We start from the raw sequence: 26,809 nt of genomic DNA on the forward strand, positions 1-26,809 counted from the left end.
AGGCTCTGGCTAAGCCTGCCAACAAGCCAGCCCACTTGCAGCCAGCAATGCCAATGCACAGCTCCATATTTGATGCCAGGCCAGGGGGGGCAAGGAAGAAGATTGTCAGGGGTCTCCCTCCTTACCCTACAGCACCCCTGTGTCTCTGCTGCCAGCAGACAGGGGAGGAGTCGTCCATCTCTTGGGCTGATCTCCCTGCCCAGCCCTGCTCAAGCACCCCAGGAAAGATCTGAGCCAAAACCAGACCAAGGACCTAACCAGGGGCTGGGTACCAGCATCCATAGCAGGACACGCGGCTTCCAGTGACAGGGATGAGGCACTGCCCAGGGGGACAGTCAGGGCAGCTGCGAGAAACTCGTTGCTGCTTAGGTAATTAAATTAATTTCACAGCTACTCATTTTTCCTCCCTAACTCCACACCACAGACTAAAATTAGCCAGACAGTACATGAGTCAGACTGCAAGAGGTTAAGACCAAATGGCTGAGAAAATGCCAGCCCCTCCTAGTAAAAAGGGGGGAAGTGGTGGTGAAGCAACGCAGAAAGCTGGGGGCTCAGGGAGGGGGGACAGCGTAGGTGTGCGACTGTGGGCATGAGGGTTCAAGTCATTTGGTTCGATATGGGAGAAAAAAAAAAAGAAAAAACCCTAGGAAGTTTCAGACAGGAATATTTTAGGTTGGTAAGATCCGATCTTGCTTTCTGGTGTTTTCTTGGAAGAGGCTCCAGAGATGGAGACGGAGAGGACAGTGGGAAAATAGAGAGGTTGTGAGTCACTGGGGGTGGGCAGTCATTCGGGAATCCCAAATCCTTGCAGGGCTGCACTCCTTCCAGAAACACCCAGTGCTGTAACTGTGCCGGACTGTTTTAAGCCTCTTTAGAGGCTGCAGCAAAGTCCTGAGCTCCCACGCTGCCAGAGCATATCCTGGTCCCAGGGGTGGCTGAGCAGAGCTCAGTGGGGCAGGGGTCCTCATGGAGCACATAACTAGGTGCAGAAGATGTACTGCCAAAGCTTTGTTAAGCCAAAACACCTATCTCTGCTCAGGACTGCAGATTCAACACACATTGCCACCCAGAAAACTATCACATAATCCAAAAGGAAGACGGACAAAGGCAGGGCAAGAGGCTGGCAGCGGCCACTCAGCCTGCCCAGTGCAGGGTCACCAGACCTCCCTTAATGTACCCAAGAAGCCATTGCTGATAAATCACCTCTGGAAACAGAACATCTTCTTCAAGCAAATACTTTCACCAATATTACACAACATTCAGATTTGGGTTATGTGCATTTTGAGGAACCCTGCAGGAGAAATGCTGACAACTCCTGGGGCCACAGGAAGCATTGCAAACTCACCAAGGAGAGAGATCATCTCCCCAAATCCTATCCTGAACACATAGTTCTCCATCCCAGCCCCAAGGGCCCAAAGTTTCATTAAAGAAGAAAGCAAAACCACCAAACAACTGTTAAATAGCAGGCAGCACTCTAGGGAATTGCAACCCCTCCTGAACATCCTCTGAGAAGATGTGCCATCCTGGAGCCTGCAGCGCCCCTGCCATTGGCAGAGCCAATCCCTGGCCATCAGCTCAGCCGTCAGTCCTCCACATCCCAGGAGAGGCACAGCCCAGGGATGGGAGTAGCGGGTGGAATTTGGGCAGTCTCCCGGCCAGAAGATACATACTGGCTGCAGGCGCTATGAATGCTGCCGGCCTCTGTGCCTGGTGACCTTTTGTGCTGCACTTTGGTTTATTTTCATTCCAAACAGCAGCAGCAAAGCCAGAAGGAGAGGACAGGAGCCTAAAACTCAGCCTGCTGATCGCAGCCCACCACCAGTCTCATCTGAAGCTGGCTGTGATGAGCCAGCGTCCCTAGCATGCCACTGGCAAGGATGCCATGCACCAACAAAGAGCTCTCAGCCCCCATGGACGGTCACCACCCAACATGGCAGATCCCCAGCTCCATTGTGGACATTGGGAGAGCCAACCACAACACAAAGCATAACAGCCCCTTCCTCAAAAGGGAGCAGTACAGGCAAGACTCAGGCTCTTCCATCTCTAGGGGCCAGTCCAAGGGAAGGCTGCTGGTGCAGACAGCCAGAGCCTGCTCTGAGTGACAGTCCTGGTGACGGGGAATGAGCAGGGAAAAGAGAAACAGAGAAAGAAAAGCCTTTCTTACCTTCTTCAGAGCCACTGCCCACCTCCCCTTCTTGGTCTGAGAGATTGAGGGGCAAGGGAGTGACAGGAATGGAGAGAGAAGAAGAAGGGAGGTGCAAGACAGAAATAAAGAGAAATCTAAGTTAAGCAGCTTTGCCTTACACAGGCAGGGATACACAGAGCGCAAAGAAGAGCCCCGCACCTCCATGACATTGCACCCCAAACTGGGCCCCTGGCCTTGGACACACCCAGGGTCCACCTGGGCATCACAGAGATGATGTCCAAACCCCAAGAGGCTGGTTTCAGGTGGGGAAGAGGAAACAGTGGTGAGCCACTATGAAAGGCTGCTCCACGAAACCAGGCAAGCATCATATCACCTTTAGGGGCAGAATGAGAAGGGTCTTGCTGGGTGGATCAGCCAAGCCATGCCCCCAGGCTCAGATGGGGTTTGGGGAGGTTACACTCAGCCCTGTCATGGCTCAGGAAGGGGCTCTGGATGCTAGAGAGCAGCAAAGTCTGGCTTGGCTGGCTGCTCTGAGACATGTCCCCAGAACAGCCGGGCCTTTGCATCCAGGGACCACTCTCCAGGATGGAGAGGGTTCTGGATACTGTTCCAGCTGACAGGCTCGGCTCAAGGACAGCAAATCCTCTCCAGCTGTGCTGGGGAGGAGAAGGGAAGGAGGCAGGGAGGAAGGAGCATGGGGGCTGGGAGGAGGTAGAACCCTAGGGTTTTCCAGCCTCTGCTACTAGAAACCCCTCTGGGCTGAGCTCCCCAGGGCAGCACCAATATCTCCCCACCCTCACACAGTCCCAGAGTACCCACAGGAGATGAAAAGGACCTCAAAGCTACCTGGCCCCAAAAGGGAGGCAGAAGGGCCTACTCCAGCCAGGTGATGCTTCCAGGGGCATCTTCATGGATGCCCATCCCAAAAACCACCTGCAGCCCCTGTGACCGCACTCACCTCCCACTGGGTGCAGCAGGATCTCAGCCGGGTTGTGGGGTTTCAGCCCCAGTGCTGAGAGTGGGGTCTTGGCCAGGCCAGGGGGAGAACGCACTGTCATCACAGGAGGAAAACAAGAGTGTTAATGAAAGGGTGGGAGGTGAAGCTTCAGAAAGGCTGGAGCTGTGGCTGCCCAGGGGTTCAGAGCCCTGGTGACCCATCCCACCTACTGGCTGCAATCAGGGGCTGCTGGGAAAAGGAGATGCCTTTGTGTAAACCACAACTCCAGAGAAGAGCACTGACCACCCCTCCTCTATCTGAGGATGTGCACAGGGCAGAAGGTACCTGGGAACAAACAGTCTGCCCCATCACATGGCTGGCAAGACAGAGAAAGGTGGCAATTCCCACCAGGATGGCCTATCTCCCAGGAGCATTCCCACAAGGGAATGGTCCCGCCATAGGCATGAAGCCTCTTTCATTGCCTCTGTGCAAACTGCTGCATCCCCAACCCAGCACTCCCAAACCTTAACTCCTCTCTGCCCTGTGTCTGACTGAACTGAGACCAGACTGTCCTGGAACAGCTCATTACCCCACGAAAAGGGCAGTGCAACTGCCAAAACTCCCCCCACCCCTTCAGATCAGCTCGACAGGTGGGTTAGGATGTTCACACAAAGCATGTTCCCTGAGGGGTGGCAATGTAGGCATGAGGTCTGCACTCCTGTGTCCATACATACATACCAGGAGGAGCTGCATATGTATGTATAACTATAGTATGGATGCACCAGCAGTGTCGGGCAGCAGGGTTTCACGGGGCAGGACAGACTCCCCTAAGGCGACTGCGCCTCCTCTCACCTCCTGCCCACTGGGTCTCATCCATCTCTCTGATATTGCATCTCCCTCGGGGAGACCCCCAGGTTTCATCTCCAGCAAGAGAGACTGCAGGGCACATCCCTCCATCAGCATTTGAACATCCCTGACTGGTGAGAGGGCAAAGGCCCCACAGCGAGGCCGGGAAGCGGTGGGTGGTGGGAGCTCTGGAGGAAAGCCAGACCCTCGCCCAAAGGCCAGTTTCCCCTCTGGCAGCCTGGGTCTGGAGCAGCAGAGCAGCCAAGCCCCTGGGAAACCAAGAAGGCAGCGTCTTCCCCAGTGGGTGTCCAGTTTCCCCAAATCTGGTCGGCCACAAGCCGCAAAGTTAGCTCGTGCCTCCATTGGCTGACAAGTAAGCGGTAGGGTCCTCCCGGAGCCAGGAAATCCCCTGGGACTGCCATCTCCCCATGGAGAGGAATCTCTCCTGCACCCTCTCTGGGGGCCACTTTGGCAAAGCCTGCAAGCTGCAGCTTCAAACTTCCCAGGCCTCCCCAGCCGGTGCTAGATGAGAAGCACTGCCTCTGGGCCACCTCTCCAGCCAGGCTTTTTCCCATCACCTCTACAAGTGACTCATCCCCCCAAACAAGCCACTGTTCCACTGCCAACAAGCTCCTGCCTCAGGGGCACATTCTCGGGGTCCCCCAGAACAACAGGGCTATTTCTGAGCTGCCAAATGCCTTGGGGATGCTCCCACACTCCAGTCACTGCACACCACAAGACAGAGCTCAATTGCCAAGGTTACAGAGTAGGAACAGCAGCAGCACAGGACAGACTGAGCTATGGGGGGCAGTCGGCCCCAATGCAACTAGGATGTGGCATCAGAGGGGGCTGTGCCTAGACTGAGCATCCCCAGCCTTAGAGCATCCCTTAGCATCCAGCCTACAGAAGGGGTTTTCAGGAGATAAATGAGAGACTGCCATTTTTTTGATGGGTTTCCCAGTTAACTGGCTGCTCCCTTGCACTGCTCCAGCCCGAGTTGTGCTGTGCCAGTGTTGAGGCTGCTCAACAGGGTTCATCACTCAAGCTGGTCACACAAACTTGGTCCACACAAACCCACCGTGACTGTACAGTCAGGATTAGTTAGAAAGGAAGAGCAGAAGAGCAGAGACAGGCTGCATGCAAAGGGCTGGCATCTCTCAGTCTTTTCCCCCTTCTGCCCTGGAAAGAGTGAGCAAGAAGAGGCACAGGATGTGAGGGTCTCCCCCAAGACTCCTCCTGGCCTTCAAGTCCCTCCTGCCTCCCCCACACTTGACTGCTACCGCAGCCTCACTGCCTGTCTTGCCATGCAGGTAGAAAAGATGAGGAGATGCAGGACCAGGACAGGGAGAAAGCAAGCTGTCTTTCAGACCCTTCCTCTATCCTTATCCTGCCTTGGGATCTCATCCAAGAAACACTCCAGTGAGCTGAATGTTGGAAAAAGCAAACAGGAGAGCACCAAGCACAGGATGCTGATGGCAGTGGGATGTTGATGGCAGCATAGAGTGGTGGGATGCAGAGGAGAGAGGAAGATGGAGAAGAGGAGTGGTTAACGTGGTAGTGGGTGTCTGGAGCCCAGAGCTGTCTGACACTTGGCAAATATCTGGCTTGCCGAGAGCCACCCACTGAGCCCCTCCACCTCCCGGAGTCGCAGCACTTACAGGGTTCAGAGTGAGGGGTTTGTGGTGAGACGGGGAAGGCTGGGGTTGGGGGAGAAATCTCACCGCCGCCAGAGGGTGGACTGGTGGGGGAGGCACCCTCCATCTCTTCGAAGGCTTCCTTGTAGCTGTGTAGGTGAGGCTGGGGGAGAGCAGGAGAAAAGGTCAGTCCCATCCCTACAACGGGCACAAACCTCCAGGGCACCCCAATGAGGGAGTAGAGCAGGCAAAGGGAAGGTTTTCACCTCTTCCCTGCCAACCATCACCACCACTACCAAAAGCATAATTGATCCCCAACACTCTGGGATGCCACAGATGCTAAAAGTCACATATCCTGCTCCAAGCCTTCTCACCCCTTGGAGGCAGCTGCATCCCACTAGCCACCCCAGCACCCCACTGAGCCCCAGCACACCTCTTTGGGCCTCCCTCCAGGGTTGGCTGCAATGGTGCTGACCACCTCGGGTGAGAGGACGGTGGGACTGCGAGGAGAGCTGGGCTCCGGTGAGCTCTTCTCATAGTGGCTGTCACTGGGGGTCCGCTTGCGGGCAGGGACGATGCTTTCCTCTGGGGGCTTCTCCTGGGACTGCACCCCTGTGGGGCAAGCACAGGGTGGGGTGTAGGTGAGGAGGTAACAGCTAAGATGGGGATCATCTAGGGCTGATCCAAGAGGTCTTTCTGAGGCCACATGCTGCAGAGGAGGCCTCTGCATGGTGGAGATGGCAGCTTCAGCATCCACCTGCATCTAACCCACGGACCAGCATGGTCAGTTTTGAGCTGGAGCAAATATACCCTGCAGCACTAGCTCTGAGCCAAGCAAAAAAAGCAAGGCAGGGCTGTGGCTAGAGGCTGGATTGCTGCATTAGCCCTCCCAAGCACCTCAAGTCTTGGGCTTGGGGACAGGATCCCCTGGCAGTGGGTGTGAAGGGCATAAGCATCCTGCAAGCAGCTCGTCTGGCCCAGCCCCACAGAGGACACGGAGACTAGAACCTCCTGACAGCATCATGGTGGGAAAGGACTGGATCCCTCAGCACCAGGGCAGCTGCATTTGCCTGCACCCCTGCTGCCGCAGCCTGATGTGGCTTCAACCAGCCTAGTTTTGTGACTCTCCAAGGTAGAGGGAGCACCAGGGCAAAAGGAAAGACCCCAACAGGAGGATGAGGCAGGGAACTCAACTCCCAACAAATCACTGCTGACCTCCAGCCCAAAGTCTTCATGAAAGTGAAGATGGACATCGCTCCATCTCCCCAAAACTCCTTCTCAGATTCCAGCACCACAAGCCACAGGAGCCCACAGTCTGAGGCAGCACCAAGGGGCTCTGAGAGCCCAGTGGGAAAGAAGGGAGCAAACAAGTCACCACCAGAGAATTTGTTTTTCTGGGCTGTCAGGGTCTGGTAGATCGCACTGGTGATCCCCAAGGGCTGGCCCAGGAACAGGGAGAGATGAAGCCCATACAGGGCTTGGGGAGCTAGAACGAGGGGTGTGACCCCAACTCCCCCAGCATGCCGTGGGGCCCAAACACACTCTGCACTATCTTGCCTGATGAAGCGGCTCAGGGATGATGGTGCCGAATTCAGTGCAGGGAAACCATGCAGAGCGTCATGGACACAGCTCAGAGCCCCACGGGACTCCCCCTCCTCCCCAGGACCCACATGGCAGTGGGGTGACCCCAGCCTCAGCCCCACTAGCAGAGGTAACAGCACCATTCCCTCCACCTTTCCCACAGAGCCAGGGGGTGCTCAGACTCCCCATGGCCCAGCACACTGGGTGCTGTGGGGTGGGAATCGGGGGCGTGGGGGTGGAAGAGAAAAAGGAAAATGAAACAAAAAAAAGAGGCCAGCATCATGCTCCAGGAAATGCACTTTTCGAACACCAACTCCTTTCCCACGGGCTGCTGGAGGAAAACCAGCCATCAGCTGCTTCCCCTCGCTCCCGGGTGCTCCATGCAGGACCCATGCCTCGCACCCACTGGGACCCATGCCTCGCGCCCACTGACCTCCCCTCTTCACCGCTCTGGCACCCGCACCGGAGCTTTCCCGACCCCAGGGAAAAGGCTGGGAGCGTGGGAGGGAAGGAGGTGGCCTGGGTGCATTTCTAAATAATGAGCCCAGTGAATGGTAACAACAATAAAATCGCAGCTCAGGGGGAGAGGCGGCCGGGCTGCAAGGCGGGGGACATGAGCCAACGGGGCTGGCTCCAGCCGTGGAGGCGGCCTGGAAAATTCCACTAAGAGCAACTTTGAAACACAACTCTCCGCAATCCCTTCTGCAGGTGCTCACCGGCACTGGGGACAGCCATTAAAAAAGCCCATAGAAGGGACAGGAGGACAGAGAGGGTCTCTGGGAAGCTGATCTGCAGGTGTGGTGGCTGAAGGGCAGCATTGTATAGGGCCACCCTATATGGTTTTCCCTGCTCCTCACTTTAAGGGAATGAAGCCCTGAATTGCAAGAATAGGGAGGTACAAAAAGAAGGGACAGGGGAAATAACGCAAATCCTCCGTATTTTCTTTTCTTCCCTCTGCTTTAGCAGGGTGTCCTGCATGCTGCAAGACCATTACCAGCAGCATCCTTTGGCCTAAAGTGAGCTGCAGAGACTGAGTGCTGGAGGGAGACAGGGTCTGGCTTCTCAAGCAACAGGAGCATACATTTTTCATTTGGGAAGCACAAACAGCACCCCATTCGAGCCTGCATGTCAATACGCATCACACATCTGCAGCATGGAACCCCCTGCTCCATCACGCAGCCACAGGGTGCTGAATCTGGCCTGTCAGGACACCCGGGAGCTCACCAGGCTTTGGCTGCTCCACTCCTTAGACATGGAAAGCGGCCGGGGCCACAGGGAGGGGAGGGAGGAGAGGGGAAAAAAGGGACTCATTGTTCAGGAACCGAGAGTGGGAAACTTCACGGACTGCCTGGAGCAAAGCTTGGAGGAAACCCAGGCTCTGAGCACTGCTCCCTCGACCCCCCGGGTGATTTATGGGCTGGAAACTACACTTGAAAAACAAACTCTCCTTTGCCCTGCTTGCTCTGCCCCCTCGTCAGAGGAACAACCTCCCTTAGCCATGGCCCCGCCATCAGCTCCCCAAGGACGCCCTGCCTAGCTGCAGGAGTTGGGGTTCCCCATCACAGTTGAAAGGGGAAACATCTGCACTCCACCCTTGCCCCTACCACCTCTAGCACTTTCACCCCTCCTGCTGTCCATTTAACTCTCTAATCTGGCAGCAACCCTCTCCAAGCAAAGTCCTGCCCTTGGACTAAACACAGCTCTAGAGCTGGGGAAGGGCAGAAGCACAACAGCCAGGGAAGGAGGAAACAAAGGGTATTTAAACCAAGGTGGTTTGCTGCTGGGGAACCGGGTTTCTGGGCCAAATCAGGAGGCAGATGCTTTCTGAGCACGAGATGCTGGATCTACTGCCAGGCAAGAGATAGGCAATGCCCCCTGAGTGGAGGAAGAGGGCAAAGCAGCACCCCATGGCCCTCAAGATGTGGCATCCAGCAGTTACAGCCAAATGGCAACACACAATGCTCAGAGAAAAGAAAGATGCAAACGCACTCCCTGCCTGCAGGAGGAACAGCAGCAGACATTTTCCTGTACTCTCTCTCCCAAAGTCCAACTCACCCTGTCCCATCAGGCACAGATACGTCCTCCCCAGGTACTTCGTTGATGTGACCATTCATGTTTCACCTCAAAATGCATACAACCAGGGGCCCTCCCTTGCACACTCAAGCTGCAGATGGACTCACGGAGAAACCCTTGGACTGAGGCAGGTGAGACCCTGCCTGGCCAGTAGCTGGCTGACCCAGGGGGTCTTGCAGAGCTGCATCCCAGCCCTTGTCTCCCTGAGGGGTGAGGCACAGCCAGGGCAAAGCTCAGAGGTGTTGGAACGAGGGTCCAGAAATGAAACTCCACCAAAGAGCAGTGCCAGACTTGCATGAGATGCAAAACCAAGCTTGGGCAGGGGAGTCTGTACCCAGGGTCAGCGGCTCCATCATCACCAGTTGAGGTCAAGGTTAGATCTGAGCATTGCTCTACTGAGAAAAGGGATTGAGCCTGCATGGCAAAGGTCTCCTGAGACTCTGTCCACACCACATCCATGCAACACACAGAGCACTCAGCATGCAGGAACAGGGGAGGAAGGAGGGATGAGAAGGAAGAAGGGATGAGAGAGGTGGAAGAAGGATGGATGGGGAAGGATGGAAGACAAGGAAGGAGGGAGGTGGAATGAACGAACCGGAGAAGGACCGTTGCTGGTTCAGAGGAGGACGGGGGGCTTTGGTGCTCTTGTTGAGTTCCCTGAGCTTGGCGTTGTACTCTGCCAGCATACCAGGACAGGGGGTGTAAGGAGGGTGGGAGGTCACAGAGGAAAGACACAGTCACCCAAGGGGAGAGAAAGGGGCAGACAGCACAAATGTCACAAGATACAATAGGGAGAGAGAGAGAGAAAACAAGAAAAAATATTAGTCAGGCTCCAACAGATGAGCCTGAGATTACTTGGAGTCCAAGAGAGTTCAGACTCTACCCACTTGGAGCTGCTTTCCCATCACCCCGATTGTCTGACTCCGGGCACCACTTAAACCCACATGAGAAACCAATAGTGGCTCCCAGCCTTGTACAATGCCACAAATGCTCCATTAGTGTCCCCTTCGGGATGGCACCATGCAAGTCCCCTCCATCATGGGATATCCAGGGTTGGGAGGAGAAGGGATGACCCCAGATGCCTCACTGGGAGATGATGGGGACTGAAGAACGGCAGGACCAGCTCCTCTCTGCAGAAAGGCACTGGGGATGCCAGTGCTGCATCATCCCATCTCTTCCCTTCCATGACCAGTGGGAACAGGAGCGCTCCCCCTCTGAGCATGGAGGAGGTGTGAGATGTTCCTCATTGCTGCGCCACGAATCACAGGCAATTTATAGCAGCAGGGAATGTAAACAAACCCATCCATGCCCTACTGTCCCCATCAGCCGTCCCCTCCCAGCACTGGCTTCAGGACACCTTGTTCTTGATGGAGGCCAGGCTGCCTGCCCCCACTGTCCCTGCTTCAGCATAGACGGCCAGGCTCCAGCAGGGACAGGTGGCCACGGGTTGGGGACCATCCCTGGGATGTCTCTCCTCCCCACAAAGCTCAGTGGCAGCAGGGGGATGAGAGTGATCCCAGCCCAGCTTTGAGGATCTGATCCCAAGTTTTGGGGGGGGATTTTTTGGTAGACACCACCAAACATCCATTTCCCATCCACTGAAATACTGCTCCTTCTCTCCTGAGGCTCTCCTGTTTTTCACTCCCCTTTTTCCCTTTCATAGTTGCAGGGGAATCTGCTCGTTATAGTATTCAATTCAGACATACAGTGTGGTTTGGGCATCCATGTGTTCTTCTTAGGTTTGTTTAAACCCTCTGCACAAGTCCTGGGTCCCTTTGTGGATCTAGCCTGGATCACCAAAGTCTGATGTGGATGGATGCAAACTGCCCCCAACACCTCTGCACCCCCCTCCATGTCCCCCTCCCCATCACTGGCACCTCTCCTGCCCCCCACCTCAGCGCCACAGTGACTCAGCCCCCACGCCTGGGAAGCTGGTGCTGTTGGATTTTTCCAGTCAAGCCTTTTCCCCCTCCCTCTAATGCCGGGCGAGTTTCTGGACTGAGTGCAGAGGTGGAAGGGATGGAACTGCCAAGCCCAAGCATCACGAGCTGGCCCACAGCCTGGCCACAGCCCCAAACCCTTCCCAAATGTCACTCTGTAGTTCAACAACTGCAGCCAAAGCAGCAGGGAGGGAGAGCACCCACCCTGCCACAGGACCACAGCACCTCCTACCCAGGAGCCTGGGACCCTGTGTGTCCTCAAAGCCCCTGAGCCAGAGCCACAGGTGAGCAGGGAGCCAGAGGATGTCGTTTCTCTCTCTGCAGCACAGAGCAAACACTTTCATCCAGCTACGCACCAACGCTCGGCACTGCACCCAGTCTAACATCACACAACGCCTCAGGCAGAGCTGGGAAATGCCTTCCCAGCCCCGTATCATTGGCCCTCAGGCCAAGTCAACCTTCAGACTACCCGGGGCCAAGCTGGCTGGGCCACCAGGGCTGAAAAGCTATTGCCAGCCTGCCCCTCGGCCCCCACTCCAGCAGCACCTCGGCTGCCGAGGGAGGAGGTCAGAGCATCAAGCCCAGCATGCTGAGGGGAAAATGGGTGCTGAAATCAAGGAAGAGCTCAGCTACACTGAACACAAGGCAAGTGCTCTGCTGAGACCTTACATCAGAGCACACACCAGGCAGAGAGAGCACTGTGTCCAAGGCAGGGTCCAGGCAGAACACCTTCAGCCAGAGCTGAAACCATCTTCCCAAACTGGGCTATACTCTCCCTAAAAGGGAGCCAGTGAGTGGCCCTGCCACAGTGGACAGATCAGTTCCATATTCCAAAGGGGTGTGGATGGGGGACCCTACCCCCTTGGGCACCCCTTCTCTCTACCTCTTGGTGATGCTGCTGCAGATGGCGAGCTGCAAGAGGGAGTCTCTGCAAAGGAAAGCAGCACTGGCTGCCCCCTAGCCCAGTGTGCTCCCACGGTGGGTGGCTCCGTCCTAAGCCCTTACTTATCCAGCACAGACGAGGAGTTGCGGCATCTCCCATCCCTGGCTCCACCATGCATGCCACCCCCACAGGCTCTGGCTTCTTGGGACATGCAGTCCTCCCATCCCCCCAAGGAATCAAAGCATCCTACCTGCCACCCTGTGGGCCACCAGGCCCTCGAGATTCAATGGCTCTTCTGCTGACCTCGACAGGTCTTCATAGCTCTCCGGTCCCTTGGGGGTCATCTGTGTTTGTGCCAGGATGGTGGGGGAAGGAGGGGAGGAAACGAGGAGCTGCTGAGACCCCACAGGGCTGTAGGAAGTGCTAAGTGGGAGGATGCCCATCGGTGCTGCAGTTGGGGTATGGCTGTAGCTCCTTGGCTCCAGCACCGGTGCTGGCTGGTAGCTGTAAGGACGGTAGGTTTCCTGGTATTCTTGCACCCTATAGTCCAGCTCCCCAGGAGAATAAGCTTTGCTCCCTGGCTCAGAGACCACAGGGCTTGCAGAGGTACTGAAGGACCTTGGCTGGGCCACCTGTGGAGCTGACCGGGCATAGAGACCAGTGATGGGCTGAGCTGAGAGGGAGGACTGCATGGGTCCCACCGTCTTGTCCTGGCGGGAGGTGACAGGCACACTCTGTGACTTGTGGACAGCAGGCGCGAGGTCCAGCATGAGGACATCGAGGGCTTCAATGGACTGCTCAATCTCCCGGCGGGAGGGTGCACGGGGGAATTCAGGCATGCTGTGGCTGTGGGGAGGCACTGGCTGCAGCGGACTGGGCTGAGGGCTGCAGCTGGAGACACTGGGACTGTGGCTTTCCACACCACCCTCCTGCAGCCGGGAAGGTGGCCGGCTCCCTCCTTGTTGCTGCCAGGAATTCAAGCCCCTCTGCACAGCCTCCCTGCTGCTGGTGCTGCGAGCCGGGGCCTGGGGCAGTGCCGTGTTTGCATCGTACTTTGCCATGTCCACCGCAGGGAAGGACCGGGAGCGAAAAGTGCCAGAGGGGTCGTAGCTGTATAGGTAGGGCTGGGATGCAGGCAGTGGCTGGGACTGGAGCCAGCCTGAGGTGTGCGAGCCCGGTGGGTGTTGCGGGTAGCCAGACAAGTGCTCCTGAGCAGATGCCGAGGGCCGTAAGGGAGGCAGCGGGTCACGGATGTGGTGGCCCAACAGGGAATTCTGGTTGTTGTAGGGATAGCCGCCATTGGAGAGCGGCTCACCATCGTACAGGCCTTCCTTCATCAGCTTCTCAGCCCCATTGCAGCTGGAGGGGCCATTTGGTAGGGAGGAGAGGCTGCCCACCTGGGGTGCCTCCTGGTAGCCAGCCTCACTGGCAGTGGTGGTGCCGTCAAAGGAGGACAGCGTGCCCAGGCTGCCCACACTGTGCCCATCTTGGTTTGGCAGCTCGTCATCCAAGATATCTGTCTCCCGCTCAGCCACCAGAGCTGCAGCATTCCCATTGACGTGCACCTGAGCAGGCACCACGTGACGGCCCGGCATGGTGGTCAGGCGTGCCGGCACAGGGCCGGGCACGTGGTTGTGCATGGGTGGCGCGCTCTCCAAGCCAAAGCCAATGAGGAGACGATCCAGCTCCCGCTTCTCCTCGGGGCTCAGCACCGCCTGGCTGCTGGGTGCCCCGGGCACTCCTTGCTCATCAGTCCGGTCAGTCTTGGTGGATGCGGTAGAGTTGCCCGAGTCACTGCTCACCGACAGCGTGTGCTCGACGTGGTTAGACGCTGCCGAGAGTGGGAGGCGAGTGGTGTTGACGGCACCGGTGCTGCCGTGGAGGGAGTCTTTCTTCTTCACTTTTGCGTAGAGGCTCCCATCCAGGGGCCCTTGCGTATGCCCAACCTCTGCAGGGGGAGAAACGAACACGAGACCCCAGATCAATTGCTGGCTCTGTGCACGGAGCTAATGGATCCCATTAGCCGGTGGTTTCGATCTCTTCCATGCCGCCAGAAGGCTTAATGGCCAGCATCGTCGTCTCCTCAGCACCCTCCGCAATCCCATGGGCGCCACCATGCAGACGCTGGTGCCAGATTCCCCCCATAATCATGCCCCTGTGGCCCCCGGCTCTGCACACCACCCTGCCCTGCCCTGCAAACACAGCCTGCTCCTCTGGGATTTACCAAATAACCCACCACTCCCCTGATTCCAGGCATCATTCCTGGCAATTCCCCTCCATGGCTGGCGAGGGCCAGGGCTGCCCACACAGTCAGCTGTCGCTTCACCATGGCCCTGCTACTCTGCAGGGCTCAGTCAGCCCCCAAAGGGCCACAGAGCACTGGGAAGGCACAGGAGGTGAGTGGAGAGGTGCACCACAAGCTGTAGGAGGACAGGTAGAGGCAACCAGGATCTGGCCTTGTAGCTCTGCATATATCCAGCCGGATGGATGTACTCAGCTCACGGTTGAAGGACAGATGAACTACAGACCCACCTTCCCCTACCCCACCCACTCTCCTCCCACATGATGCACAGATCCAGACAGCTGCCCATCCTTGACATTTTCTTCCCTGGCTACAAGCAGGCTCCCATCCTTTCTGTCTTTCCCCTTCCTTCTCTCAGCCTGGGCACATCTGTCTCAGATCTTTTCTTGCAGCTGGACACTGCCCTGAAGCACCCTCATAGGCAGCACTTCTGCCCAGCCCTGAACATACAGCACCTCCTCCTCAGGGAGGCATTCACTGGTCCAATCCCATGATTCGAGGCCAGTGCAAGCAGCTGGCATTGCTCCACAGCCCAAAGGGGCAGTCAGGGCACAGCAGCATCACCACTGGCAACTGTGCACCCCACCTCTCAGCCTCCCAGCTCCACCACCCCTGGCAGCCCCAACACAACCAGATGCACTCTTTAAACCGTTCCAAATAGGACATCCAGATTTTGCAGGTATAAAGGGACCCCAACCACTGAGACAGACATGGGGATGGCCCCAAGCTGTGTCCCCCCAACAAAGCACACTCAGCACTGGCTGGGCTGAAGACTCCTGGTTTTCCAGCACCTCACTCAGTTTCCTGGAAGGGCCTGTGAGCAGTGTTAAACACTTTCTTTTGGAGGAAAAAATTACTCTCCCCTGGCAAGGGGCCAGGCGGCTGACTCAGGGACGGAAGATGGCCCTAATGCGATAGTGTGAAATCAGAGAGCTCCTATCTGTGAGCAAAACACTTCCAAAAGCCAGCTCTGAGCCGGGGACAGTTTAACCAGTCCCATGCCACTGCGTCCATGTCTCAACCACTCCTGCACCACTGACTCCCCTCGATGTAAAACAGACGGGGGCAACAACACCCAGCACAAGTCCTACCAAGTCAGAGCCCCCTCCTCACTGTTGATTTTCCACTCGTGAATCCCAGGCAGCTGAGCCCCAAAGACCTGCCTGGGCTTGAAGATGCCCAAGCACCATGCAGCGAAATCTTCTCCAGGCTCTCAGTGCAGGAAAGGATAAGGATGGGGGTCCACGATTTCTCCCAGAGACTCAGAGCTCCTTCAGCTAGTGCAGCCAAGAACCAGCAGCGTTTCACTCTGCAACATCTCCCGTCTAGCAGAAAACGGGGACAGAGGGAGGGAATCCCTTCCCATGGAGGAAGAAAGGAAAAAGCAGCATGTCCGGAGGCAGCATCAGTGCTGGAGAGGCAGAGACATCGCCTGGAGTCAGGCTATCACCCAGCCCTCCTGTCTAGTGGCAGCAATGGATACTGGCCAGTCCTGCAATACAGGGCAAGAGCCATAGTGGGGGCTGGGATAAATAGGGCAGGGGAATAAAGAGGAAAAGGGAATAAATAAATATAAATGAAAGCACGTGGTGCCAAGGGAGAAAATAGCTGGGACAGTCTTTAATTAGACTGAGGGCTGGGCGCTGCCCCATAGCTGGGAGAAAGTCTGGAAAGTGGGATCAGGATGGGGCATGATGCAATTCATGGCAGAGCCAGAAAGCCCCAAGCACCTTGTCCCACCTTCCCGGGACCCTCTGGCCAGGCAGAGACATGGGGGTTCTGGTGGTGCCCACCCCAAGAGTGGTATGGGCTTATCAAGGAAGGAAGCGGCTATGACATCTCCACTATCAGCCAAGCCCTTATCCCATGGCTGCTCTGCCTCACACCTGACTGTCCACCCTGTCCTCATTGCTACATGTCCACTGGGCTCTGATACCAAGAGCCAAATACGATTCTTCACCACCACTTGCAGGCTCACCACCCCCAGGCCACGCTATTGCTTATAGGGCCATCCATCACTTGTCATCTGAGAAGGTAAATAAATTCCCAAAAAAAAGACCAAGTGAAGGAGGGACAGGCAGCCATCCCCAAAGCAGCAGGTTCTCACGTCCCCAGTTGCAAAGTGTTTGCAAGTCCCAGCAAGGTCAGATTTCATCCCTGAAGGTCAGAGCAGCTCCAGCCTGGCAGGCTGTGCCATCCCAGCATGGGTTGGATTTGCCCAGGACTCAGCCCCGGACGCAGCTCTGCTCTGGCTCTATCTGCCCCGGCTGTATCGAGGCAGCTGGGGGAAGGACTGAGCCCAGCCTGGTCCAATCCCTGATGCCAGGATCACTGCCCCAGCAGGGCAATGCTCTGCCTTCTCCCTCACCAGCACCCTGCACCTCAACTCAGGAGAAAAAGTGGTCCAATATACACACACCAATAGGATGGGAGGTCAGCTCACATCCTCAAATCCCAGCCACCTGCCTCACATCCAGTGGGATGCACAACACAGCATCATGCGCTAGCATGAATCCTGGCCAGGACTCTGCACCGGTGTAGAGGACGGGGCTGGGGCACTATTGTGTCTCCTGTGGTCCTGCCCCAGCAGCAGCCCACCTGCTGCCTCCACTCCCTGCCAGCTAGAGCCCTGGGTCGAGAGCATCTCTGGAGCATTAGCCAGCAAGGAAGATCTTGGATCCCTGAACTCTTCTTATGATGAAGGATACAGTCCGAGTCCCATGGGGAAGAGCTCAGCACCCCAGCTCTAGTTTTATCCTGTGCCCAGGTATGATGGAAAGAAGTAACTGCAGCTCCTGAGCTGTGGATCATCAGGGCCATGAATTTCCCACCCACCTCCAGCCCTTTCCTCCATCCCATCCAGCTCAAAGAAAAGCAAAGTCAGGACTTACCAAAGGGGATGGGGAAGAAAAGATCCCAGGCGAAGAGAAGGAGTGGGTGGCAAAATCCCTTTCCTTCACTCCTTCCAGCACCAGAGCCTTCAAGGAGAACCTGGCAAGGTGGCAGCCCAAGTGGTGTCCACAGCCGGCTCTGTGTGTGTCCGTCCAGGACAGGAGCCGACAGCCCACAGCTGGCTTTGGTTGGCGTTTGTCCTTTTGGCTTTGCTTTCCCTCTCGCAGAGGGAGCTATTCCCTCTCCAGCATCATGTCCCACAGGGCCAGTGAGAGGGGCACCCTGACCGCAGCGGGGTGAAGAGAGGCTTGGATACGGGGTACCCCCTGGACACAAGGTGCCGGAGGGGAGGACAGAGGAGATGGAGGCTGTGGAGGCAGAAGATGGGCTGGAGGCAAGGAGGTGCGTGTTGCTCCCCTCTGCCTCGGACCACACAGGAACGGAGGGAAGGGGAGCGGTGCAGGGAAGGCGGCTGGGGGCCGCCCGAGCCCAAGTCCCAGCCCGAGTTAACCCCAGCGAGGTGCAGGGAGGGTGAGAGCCAGGGAGGGAAGACAGCAGGACACACAGCTCCTAGCTATGAATATTAACTACTTCCTTTACTGGCAGGGCTGTGCTGCATTAACTGTTTCCTAGGCACAACAGACAGACAGCTGGGCAGTCTGCCCCAGACAGACTGAATGCTGAGCATCACCCTGCTGGATGACACCCCCCAGTTGTAGACCCCAAGCCCTGCCCAGCTACTGTGTGCACACACATCACACCTGTCCCCCAAAAGCAGTGACACATTCAGGCTGGGGATGTACTTTCAGGCTGGAGATGTACTTTCAGGCTGGAGATGTACTTTCAGGCCACATGTGATGCTGTAAGCCACCCAGGACTGCAAATCCAAATGTCTTGCTGGAGATTAGAGTTTCTCCATCTTAAATAAATATACAACCGAAGAGGAGTGGAAACCCACTGCAGCTAAGCCACCAACCAGGCTCTCTGCCAACCTCAATCCATTTTCACACACCCCTGTCACTGCTTCACCAGTGCCACGGCATGGCATGGACACATCAGCACTGGTTTCAGGATGGCATGTGCCACTCTGTCCCATGGCAGGAGGCACATCACAGATCCTGTCCGTCTGCGAGCCCCCTGTGATCATATTGCTCTATCCTAGGCAAAATTCCCACTGATGATTCACTGATGAGTCCAGTGCTGATGAGTCCAGGTGATGGCAAGCCCACCCCATGTCCAAGCTCCTGCTTGAACCCGTGTTCAAACCTCTGCTCCTCCATTGATCCAACATACTCAGCAAAACATGAGGCTCCCCCTACTCTCATCTCTCAAATCACGCATTTCCCACATGCCTGTACGATGACAACAGGAGGATGAGAGCAGCATTTCCAGCTGCCCCCCTGACTCACAGCCCCATTTGCTCCCAAATCTTGTCACATAGCAAGGCAGCATCCACTCAAAACCTCCAAGGTTTGCTTGCTTCTCTGTCTTTATTTTTTGGCATGGTGGCGCAGCCTGCGGGAGGGCAAGCTGAGAGCTCCCCTCTCCAGCCCAGCCGCCTGGTGACCACCCCAGCCCCACACACACACACTCTGTAGGTTTTGACTTCAAGGATAGTTTAAAAGGAGAAGAGAAGGGCCTGAGCTTCCACCAGCTCACTCCTCTCTCCCTGCATCCCAGCCCTGCCTCGTTCCTAGTCTCAGCGGGACCGAACCCCATCATCCCCCCTCATCACAACCCCAAATACCAGGTCAGAGGACAGACCCTGTCCTGGGAACAGCCATGCTCCAGCCGAAACATCTTGCCAAGTCCGTGGACGCTCCAGGATTCCTCCCACAGGGAATAAACAGAAGCAAGAGGGAGACACTGCCCATGGATTTCCACGGAGCCCAGACGGGTCCCCGCTGCCCCTCCAAACACCCACCCCGCTGAGTTCTTACCTTGCGCGGCCACAGCGCAGAGCGGCGGAGAGGGGCGGGATGAGGAGGGGGAAGCGGATTCCTTCAGCTTTAGTCAGCTGGCGAAAGCAGGAGGAGAGCCAGCGGCTCCCCTCCCCGCCCAGCCCGGCCAGGGGACGGATCCAGCCGCGGGGGGAGAGCCGCAGCCCGCCGGCAGCTCCGGCGATGGCTTTAGCAGCTCTGCCTTGGCCCATTTGGCTCTGCACCTCTGCACAGCCTGGCTCGTCCTTCTGGGCAGCCGCAGCCCCAGAGAAGTGAGGCAGGATTTGACCTCACTAAGGGAAGACGTACCCCAGGAGATGCCCACCCTCCTGGGGGACCAAGGGATGACAGCGACCCCATCTAGTGGCGTGCTGCCCCACGGAGAGGTGCAGGACCGACTTTCACCTCGATTTCGGGGGTTCTGGGACACTCCACAGCCTTTGCCACGCAGGGGTCAGGCTCTGCAGCGACCTCCCATCCCCGGAGGGGTGGGATGCTCATCCTGCTTCCCACTCCGGCCAGCCCTGCCCCGCGCCAGAAGAATGACTCAGGTGGGGATTTAGAAAGTCTCCCACAGATGTTGGATTTGGCCAAGGCCCCCAGCCGCCCCTCTTCTGGATCCGCTAAAAAGTAGGGATGGGCAGGGCTGGCTCACAGTAGGAACTGGGATGGTACCGAAGTGGGAAGGGGGACCGGACGCTGGGTGTGGCAGGACCAGCCGAGGTGTGCCCAAGGTGTACCATCTCCAAGGTACAGGGAGATGCTGCACCAGGGACACACATTGGACCATTCTGCATTCTCTCACACCACGTCAGGATGGCAGATTCTGGTGTTCCCCCCTGGAATGGTCACACATCCAGACCCCAGGGACAACCCCTCCACTGGCTCTATGCCAGCCCCAGCACCCTGTTTTCCATCAGCAGTAGTTTTCTCAGCAAAAACAAACCAAACCAGGCCATAGATGCTCCCCATACAGCTTTGCCTACCTTCCTCTGTGGTACCCCAAAAATTTCACTGCAGTCAACACCCAAACAATTGTAAATGCAGCAGTGCCACATCTAGCCATGGGTCTTCTCCTGCCTCCTTGGACCCAGTCTGGCTGCACCAAGGATAGGCATCACAGTGCTAGCAAACCATCTCTCATTCACATTGGACAGTGGACATCAGAACCCCAAAAAGAGCCAAAGGAGGAAACATACGATCACCACCCTTCAGCCTCCAAACACACTCTCAGCCAACTGATGGCTATTGGGACTGTAGCAGGAATCTGCCACACAGCTGGTACCGAGGAAGCCACTTCGAGGAGGAAGAAGGCAGCAGGTGAAGCCACAAGCCACTTGGGGACACCATTCGCTTCCACCATGACACACTGGAATGGATGACAGGCAGCAGGATGGGTTTGCAGGAGTATCCCAGCACACTCACTCTTGCTGAAGATCACAGGGCAGCCCGAGCCCAGCAGGCAGCAGGGACTCTGCCTGGGTAAAGCAGGAGGGTGAGTTCATCAATGGGGCCAGCCTATGCCGTGTGGGTGGTTCGCACATCAGCCCCCACCTGCTGGACCCAGCAGGGTCCCCTTGGGCAGAGAGCAAGATGTGGGGCTTCGGATGCCTCTCTCATGCCCCCTGCCCTGGGCAAGCTTGGTCAGTTGGCAACCCTGCTGTGACTCAGTTTCCCCTTCCCCAAGCCCCCACAGATAAGCATAGCAGAGGTGAGGGCAACACCAGGACAGGCACCATCCCCAGCTATCCACCTGACCCTCCAGCTGTGGGGTACCACAGGGCCACCTCCAACCTGTCAGGCACCCCACCCAGGCCATGTGGTGCTCCTCACCAAGCCAAAGCCACCAGAGAAAGGGCATCCACCTCCAGCAGGAGTGGCTGCAGCCAGCAGAGATGCAGCATGGGGGGCACCCACCAGTTGACGGGCAATCCTGACCCCGTAAGCCCAGGCTGTGGCGCTGGTCTGTGGGGAGCCTTCGCAGAGCAGCAGGGACAGGCAGTGGCGGGGACAAGGAGCAGCGGCTGATCCCACTCCGACGCAGGTCCTTGTGCCAGCCTCACTCCCCTCCACCCCTAGCTGCCGCTCGCTCACGCCTGGTGGTGCCAAAAATGTGGCGTGCAATTCCCTGACCAAATAAGGTGAGAACAACCATAAACAGGGACCCCTCTCGCACAGCCAGGCACCTGGGTCCCCATCCTGGCCTGGGATGGGCTGGAGAAGAGGAAAAGTTCTGGCAGAGCAGGATGACAATAGGAACCCCCCAATCCCATGCTCGATCTCTCCACTGGAGCTCAAGGTGCCCCATGGGGCGGCCTGGGAGAGATCTCCTGTAGATGAGCTGTCTCACAGCTGCCTGGGCTGGCATGGGTAGGAAGGCAACCTCCTGCCTGCGACTTCACCCTCCAGCAATCCCAGCTCATCCCCAAACCAGGGCAGTGTTTCCAAATCCATGGCACCCTTGTTCCCCATTGCCACCCTCCCTGTGGGGAGGACAGCTTGTCTGGTGCATGGAGGGACCTCCACAGCCCTGACACCCCCCTAGACTCCCAGGAGGAGACGGAGAGGAGCCCTGGGGTACATCTGCAGCCCTGCAAGGGTCTGGGAGGGCAGCAGCTCTGACCCAAGGGCCAGAAAGAAATACACATGCACCGAGGCACTAGGATCTCTACAGGCAGAAGGTTGCCAGCCAATCCTGCCAGCTCGGGCAGAGGCAGAGCCACATTCTGAGCTCAGGGTGAGGAAATACATCCCCTCCCCTCAGGGCTGGAACTGCAGCTCCCCAATTCCTTGCTGCATAGCTAAGCCCGCATGTCACGAGTTGCCTGTTTACTGCCCTGTGCCAAGGCAAGCGCCTGTGCCAGCTCTGCACAGACTCTCTGGGTCCAACCTCATGTCTCGACCATGGGCAGAGACACCCTCACCTACCCCAGGCACAAGGAGCCCCCACCCTCCCCAGTGATCCTGGCTGCCCACTGCTCCCACTCAGAGCAGCTGATGACCTTAAGGGACATCAAGGACCGCAGCTGTCCCCACTCTAGGGATGCCTGTCCAGACTAGTACAGGAAAGATCAGGCATCTGCTCTGCCACAGGTGGCCTTGCTGCCAGGACAGAGGCCCACCGCCCTTTGACATACAAGTACTGCCTCTCCCTGCCAAGAGGACGAGAGCAGTCAACTCACTGCATCCAAATGGGTGTTCAAGGGGCTTTTTCCAGCTCCAAGCAATGGTGCAGACCCTCCAGGGCCTGTGAGGCATTCTGATCCCCTAGGGGAAACTGAGGCACAGCTATGTCCCACCATGCTTGTGAAAGGAGCTGAGAGACCTAATGGTCCCCCTGTCAGGTCTTGCTTCAAACAGACTTGGGGTTTGGGTTTCCCAAAGCTCTGGGGCATAAGCCAAGGCTGGACCCTGTTTCATGGAAAGAGGGTGTAGAGAGCAAAAGTGCCAAAAAACATGCCTGAGCTCCCTGGCACCACAGTGGGAGGGAAGTCCATGAGATCTCCTGTCCCATGCCCACACTACTCCCAGCAGCGGTTGCCTGTTCCCAGCTTTGCTGCCCACCAGTGTTCCCTTCACTGGGGTGGAGGGCATTCCCATGGGGACACTTTGGCCACCGACCACTCCATAAGCCCTAACCTTTCTCCAGGTGCTTGCTGGGCAGGGGTGGCTCAGTCCAGGCACCTTCCGCACTGTCCTCACGTTGGATGTTGAAGTTCTCATAGGAGTCCCATCGGATGAGTGGGTCAGATGTGTTGTAATCCACAGAGACGCTGGGCCCATTCTCCAGGTGCTCCATGCCTGGGAAGAGGCAGGACAGTCAGGGTGACGATGAAGTCAGTGCAGGTAGGACAGAGGGAGGAGACAGAGAGAAGTTGCAGGCAAGGGAAAAAGGGCAGGAGCCATATGGCAAGGCAGGAGAACAGGGCATGTTAGAACAGGGGCACCAAGAGAGATGGATGGGCATCAGTTGTATATCAAGACCCACAAACAAGGTGAACAAGGCTGGCTGGAGTTTTGAAGATTGCCTAGGGACAGGCAGACGGACCGACAGCAAGTGTGCCTAGGCCTGGACTCTTTGGGCAGCAGGTGCTCCATTCCCAAGCACACTTTACCTCTCTCCCAAGCCAGCAAGTGCTGCAGAGAGTGGCCTCCTGGAGAGTAAGGATAATATAGCACCCATGGAGCCACCTAGATCAGCATCACTACCTGGACCCCTCATCCCACCCTGGTGACAAAGGGACTGTAAACGAGGCAGGGGGAGGTTGTAAAGGGGGCAGCATGGGGTAGAGCCAGAGAGCAGGAATGGAGCCAGCATCCAGCTCTGAACCCCTGCAGCAGTGAGCCAGACGTACCTTGGATCTTCTCAGGGCCGTAGGAGAACACAAACTCCACCTTCCCATACTCAGGGAAGCGGTCATCTGGCAGAGACAAAGCAGAGCAAAGTGACAATCTCAGTCCATGCCTCCAACAGCAACCAGCCAGCCACCTCAAACATGCCCACAGGCCAGCTGAAGCTGGTAGGAGACATTCCAACATGGAGTGGTGCATCTCAGCCCCAAAAACAACCCTGAGGCAAACCCTCTGTATCAGTACCAGTTTTGGCAATGAAGATGATAATGCTGCCACCAGTTCCCAAGTGGCACCACACCCTGTGGATGGACAAGGGGTGTCCTGCTTTGTTAGGGGTGGATTTGGGGTGGGTGCCCAAATGCCCCTGCAATGAGAGCAGTGTCAGAGGAGCAGGAAGGAGTTTCAAGTGGGGAGATGCCAGGGTGGTTACCTCTGAAGGCTTCATCCAGGTCCTCCTTGCCAAAGACAACATCGAGGTCGTGCACAGCACACGTGTGGAATTGCACGCGGAAAATGACATCACGGGTCGGGCTGCGAAACTTCTTGTGGTAGCATTTCAGCTGTGAAAAGGGAGTGGGGATGGGCTGTCAGGACAAGCCCTTGGAGCTAGGCAAGAGCAACCAGGGGATCCCAAAGCACGAAGACCACCTGTCCACCAGCTGCTCCCCATACAGGGGATTGAGCTGAGGCTCCTTACCAAGATATCGCCCTTGAGGAGTAAACCAGGCTCAATGGTGATGCAGATACCCGTCTGGCTGTCTCCTTGCACATTGCTGCAGAGGTGGATAGCAGAAGAAGCTAAGCTGTGGTGCAGAACCCCCTCTGCCGCCCTTGAGCTCCCAGGGGCACCTCAAACAGCCCCTTCCACCCAGACCCAACCAGGAAAGGAGCGAAACACAGAGCTGGCCTTCTCAGTGGCAGAGGAGGGTTCCATCCCCCACCCCAAGGGGCACATATTCCCAGGGAGATGAGGACAGGAAGGGGAAAATGTGGCACAGCTCAACGTGGTTGTTAAAAATCCTGGGTGGGAGGGTTTGACCACGGTTCAACTGCTAAAGCTGGAATATCAGCTATCTGCCTGGCTCCCACGGGTTGAACGGTGCACAGGATGCAGAGAGAGAGCTCTTGGGGAGAGCTCTCATCCCTACCTCAGTTTCCATGCCGGAAGCCCTCCCCTCCCCTGGGCACCAAGGGGCTGCCTCCATGCTGTGGTGTCAGCACTTGGGGATGAAGGGAGTAGGATTTCACAGGCAAGATAAACCTGGAGTTTATTACCGGCATCCCATAAACAGTCTATTAAAAGCTGAAAGGCAAGGCTGGGATGGCAGTAAATCTCAACTAACGGGGACGCCCAACTGTGGGGGAGGGAGATTCTGGTTCAGAGGGGTGAGATGGGAATGCCCCCAAGTTGAGGGGCTCTGTTCCCTCAAGGAGAGCAAGGAACCAGTAATATCAGGCTGGGATGTAGCCCTGGCAGAGCATTTGGGCAGCTGGAGAAATCCGCTCAAGCTTTGCCTTTGCCAGTGCCTGCTCCCAGGAGCAGCATCAGAAAATGGTGTCCGGGTAAATTGTGGGGAGGTTAAAATTGGGGGTGAACTAAATGTGGGGAGAGAAACAGGGCTTTTAGGACTAATCCCAGTAGGAGGAGCAGCTCTTTGGGCAGGGGAAGGAGAAACAAAATGCCTCCATCTCCCAGGGAGAGAGTCCCCATCTCTGTCCTCGTTCCCTCCAGGGCCACCCAGCCCCAGGCTCTGCACAGCCCTGGGCTCCCTCTGCTGATACACAGAGTCACTACAGCCTTCCCAGCAGACGAGTCCAGTATGGCCCAGTATAGCAAGTTACCACTTCTAAGGAAAAGGAAGCCCGGTGTTTTGTTTTTTTTTTTTTCAGTTTGATGGACCCCAAAGAGAGCAAACACAGAGCAACAGACCACTGGGGACTTGCCCTTGATCCCCTCCCTCTCCCCCTGCTTGCTAAGCCCTCGTGCTGGGGAGGAGGGAAGCCCCATGGTGAGGAGATAGTTACTAGATCCCTGATGTGTAGACGGGTTGCATGGCCTGGTAGATTTTCAGGAAGGGCCGACAACCTGGAAGACATCAAGACAGGGAGAGAAGGCATGCTGCTGTTAGCTGGCAGGGCGGAGGGGCCGGGGCAGGGATTAGTCACGGGGGAGAAATCCAAACAGGGAGGAAGCCAAGGCAAACAGCCACTCCCCGCCCCAGCCAGCCCACACTGGCCATGGGCAACATCTGGGATGAGCAGAGAGGGATGTTCTGGATGGGGTGAGAAAGGGGGAAAGACCTTATTTTGGTCCTGTAGGACATGGGGCAAAAGCTGGGCTAGTGATGGAGGTGGCATGATGAGGATCATGGTTTCTGAGAGAAGGACCGCTTCTGGGTACCAGCACTGGGCATGGTGCTACATCCCGAACCCCAAATCCAGTCTGATGCCATCCTCCAAAAAGCCATCAGAATAGCCTTGCCACCCCACACCTCAGGTTAGTGCCCAGCCCCAGGAGCCCTGCTTGGGGGGGCACTCCCAAGGACATCTCTGAGGGAAAAGGGTAGCACCCTGCTACAGTGAACAGTCATGGAGAGGCAACAGTCCCTGAGAGGAAAAGGGAAATTCAAATTGCTGAGGAAAATATAGAAAATATCCCCTGTGGAGAACAAGCCTGCCAGGTGGTGATGGGGGGGTGGCAGTGTGGGTGGGACACCAGGCTAGGGGGAGGTGTGGGGACACTTACCGCCTTTCGACTCAAAGTTGGGGATGCCGTGCATGATGACGTGGTGGAGGAAGAGGGGTTTGTTGTTCATCTTGATGCTGCCAGACAGGAGCCCGCTGAAGTAATGGATGTACCTAGAGGAAGGACAGGCAGCTCAAGGGCAGAACACAGAGCAGAACACCCGCCTTGGCCTCCCTGCACCCAACCACCCTGGTCATGGGGGCAAAACGCACACCAGGACCCACCTCTTCTGGGATGGCTGTCCCACTGGCACTACCTTGTCCTCATAGAAGCGCTTCATGGCAAACCTGTCCAGAGCTTGGTCAGCACTGTGGAGACAGAAGGGTAGATGATGGTGAGGGAATGCTTTGGCACCAGCAACCCAGTACCACTGCAATGGAGGTCAGCAGTGGGCCCCAGAGCTACCCCAAGACCACATGTCCCTCTCACCTGGCCGAGATGTTGCTGTAGTGCATGTAGGCAGCCACCACCACCCCCAGCCGGCCACGGTTCCCCTGCAGGCACAGAGCAAAAGGGGTGTCATGGGTGGTGAATGC

General features: G+C 56.8%; 1 protein-coding gene across 27 annotated transcripts in view; it reads right to left on the reverse strand.

Moving 5' to 3' along the window:
- The window catches only part of TNS1 (tensin 1), a 69,047-nt gene that overhangs the window by 11,227 nt on the left and 31,011 nt on the right, over positions 1 to 26,809 (reverse strand). For 15 of the 27 annotated variants that reach the window (XM_054070281.1, XM_054070275.1, XM_054070286.1 and 12 more), the window contains 14 exons: positions 26,703 to 26,767; positions 26,498 to 26,581; positions 26,274 to 26,386; positions 25,553 to 25,613; positions 24,225 to 24,300; positions 23,958 to 24,087; positions 23,530 to 23,595; positions 22,814 to 22,975; positions 12,291 to 13,988; positions 9,813 to 9,893; positions 5,997 to 6,175; positions 5,588 to 5,726; positions 3,105 to 3,197; positions 2,165 to 2,200 (listed from right to left, as the gene is read on the reverse strand). In XM_054070281.1, the coding sequence (XP_053926256.1) occupies positions 2,165 to 2,200; positions 3,105 to 3,197; positions 5,588 to 5,726; positions 5,997 to 6,175; positions 9,813 to 9,893; positions 12,291 to 13,988; positions 22,814 to 22,975; positions 23,530 to 23,595; positions 23,958 to 24,087; positions 24,225 to 24,300; positions 25,553 to 25,613; positions 26,274 to 26,386; positions 26,498 to 26,581; positions 26,703 to 26,767 (2,983 nt within the window). The remainder of the gene's footprint in view (positions 1 to 2,164; positions 2,201 to 3,104; positions 3,198 to 5,587; positions 5,727 to 5,996; positions 6,176 to 9,812; positions 9,894 to 12,290; positions 13,989 to 22,813; positions 22,976 to 23,529; positions 23,596 to 23,957; positions 24,088 to 24,224; positions 24,301 to 25,552; positions 25,614 to 26,273; positions 26,387 to 26,497; positions 26,582 to 26,702; positions 26,768 to 26,809) is intronic. The other 12 variants (XM_054070289.1, XM_054070293.1, XM_009557725.2 and 9 more) reach the window with 9 other exon arrangements.

Source organism: Cuculus canorus, chromosome 6 (genome assembly GCF_017976375.1).
Source record: "Cuculus canorus isolate bCucCan1 chromosome 6, bCucCan1.pri, whole genome shotgun sequence".
Lineage (NCBI taxonomy): Eukaryota > Metazoa > Chordata > Aves > Cuculiformes > Cuculidae > Cuculus > Cuculus canorus.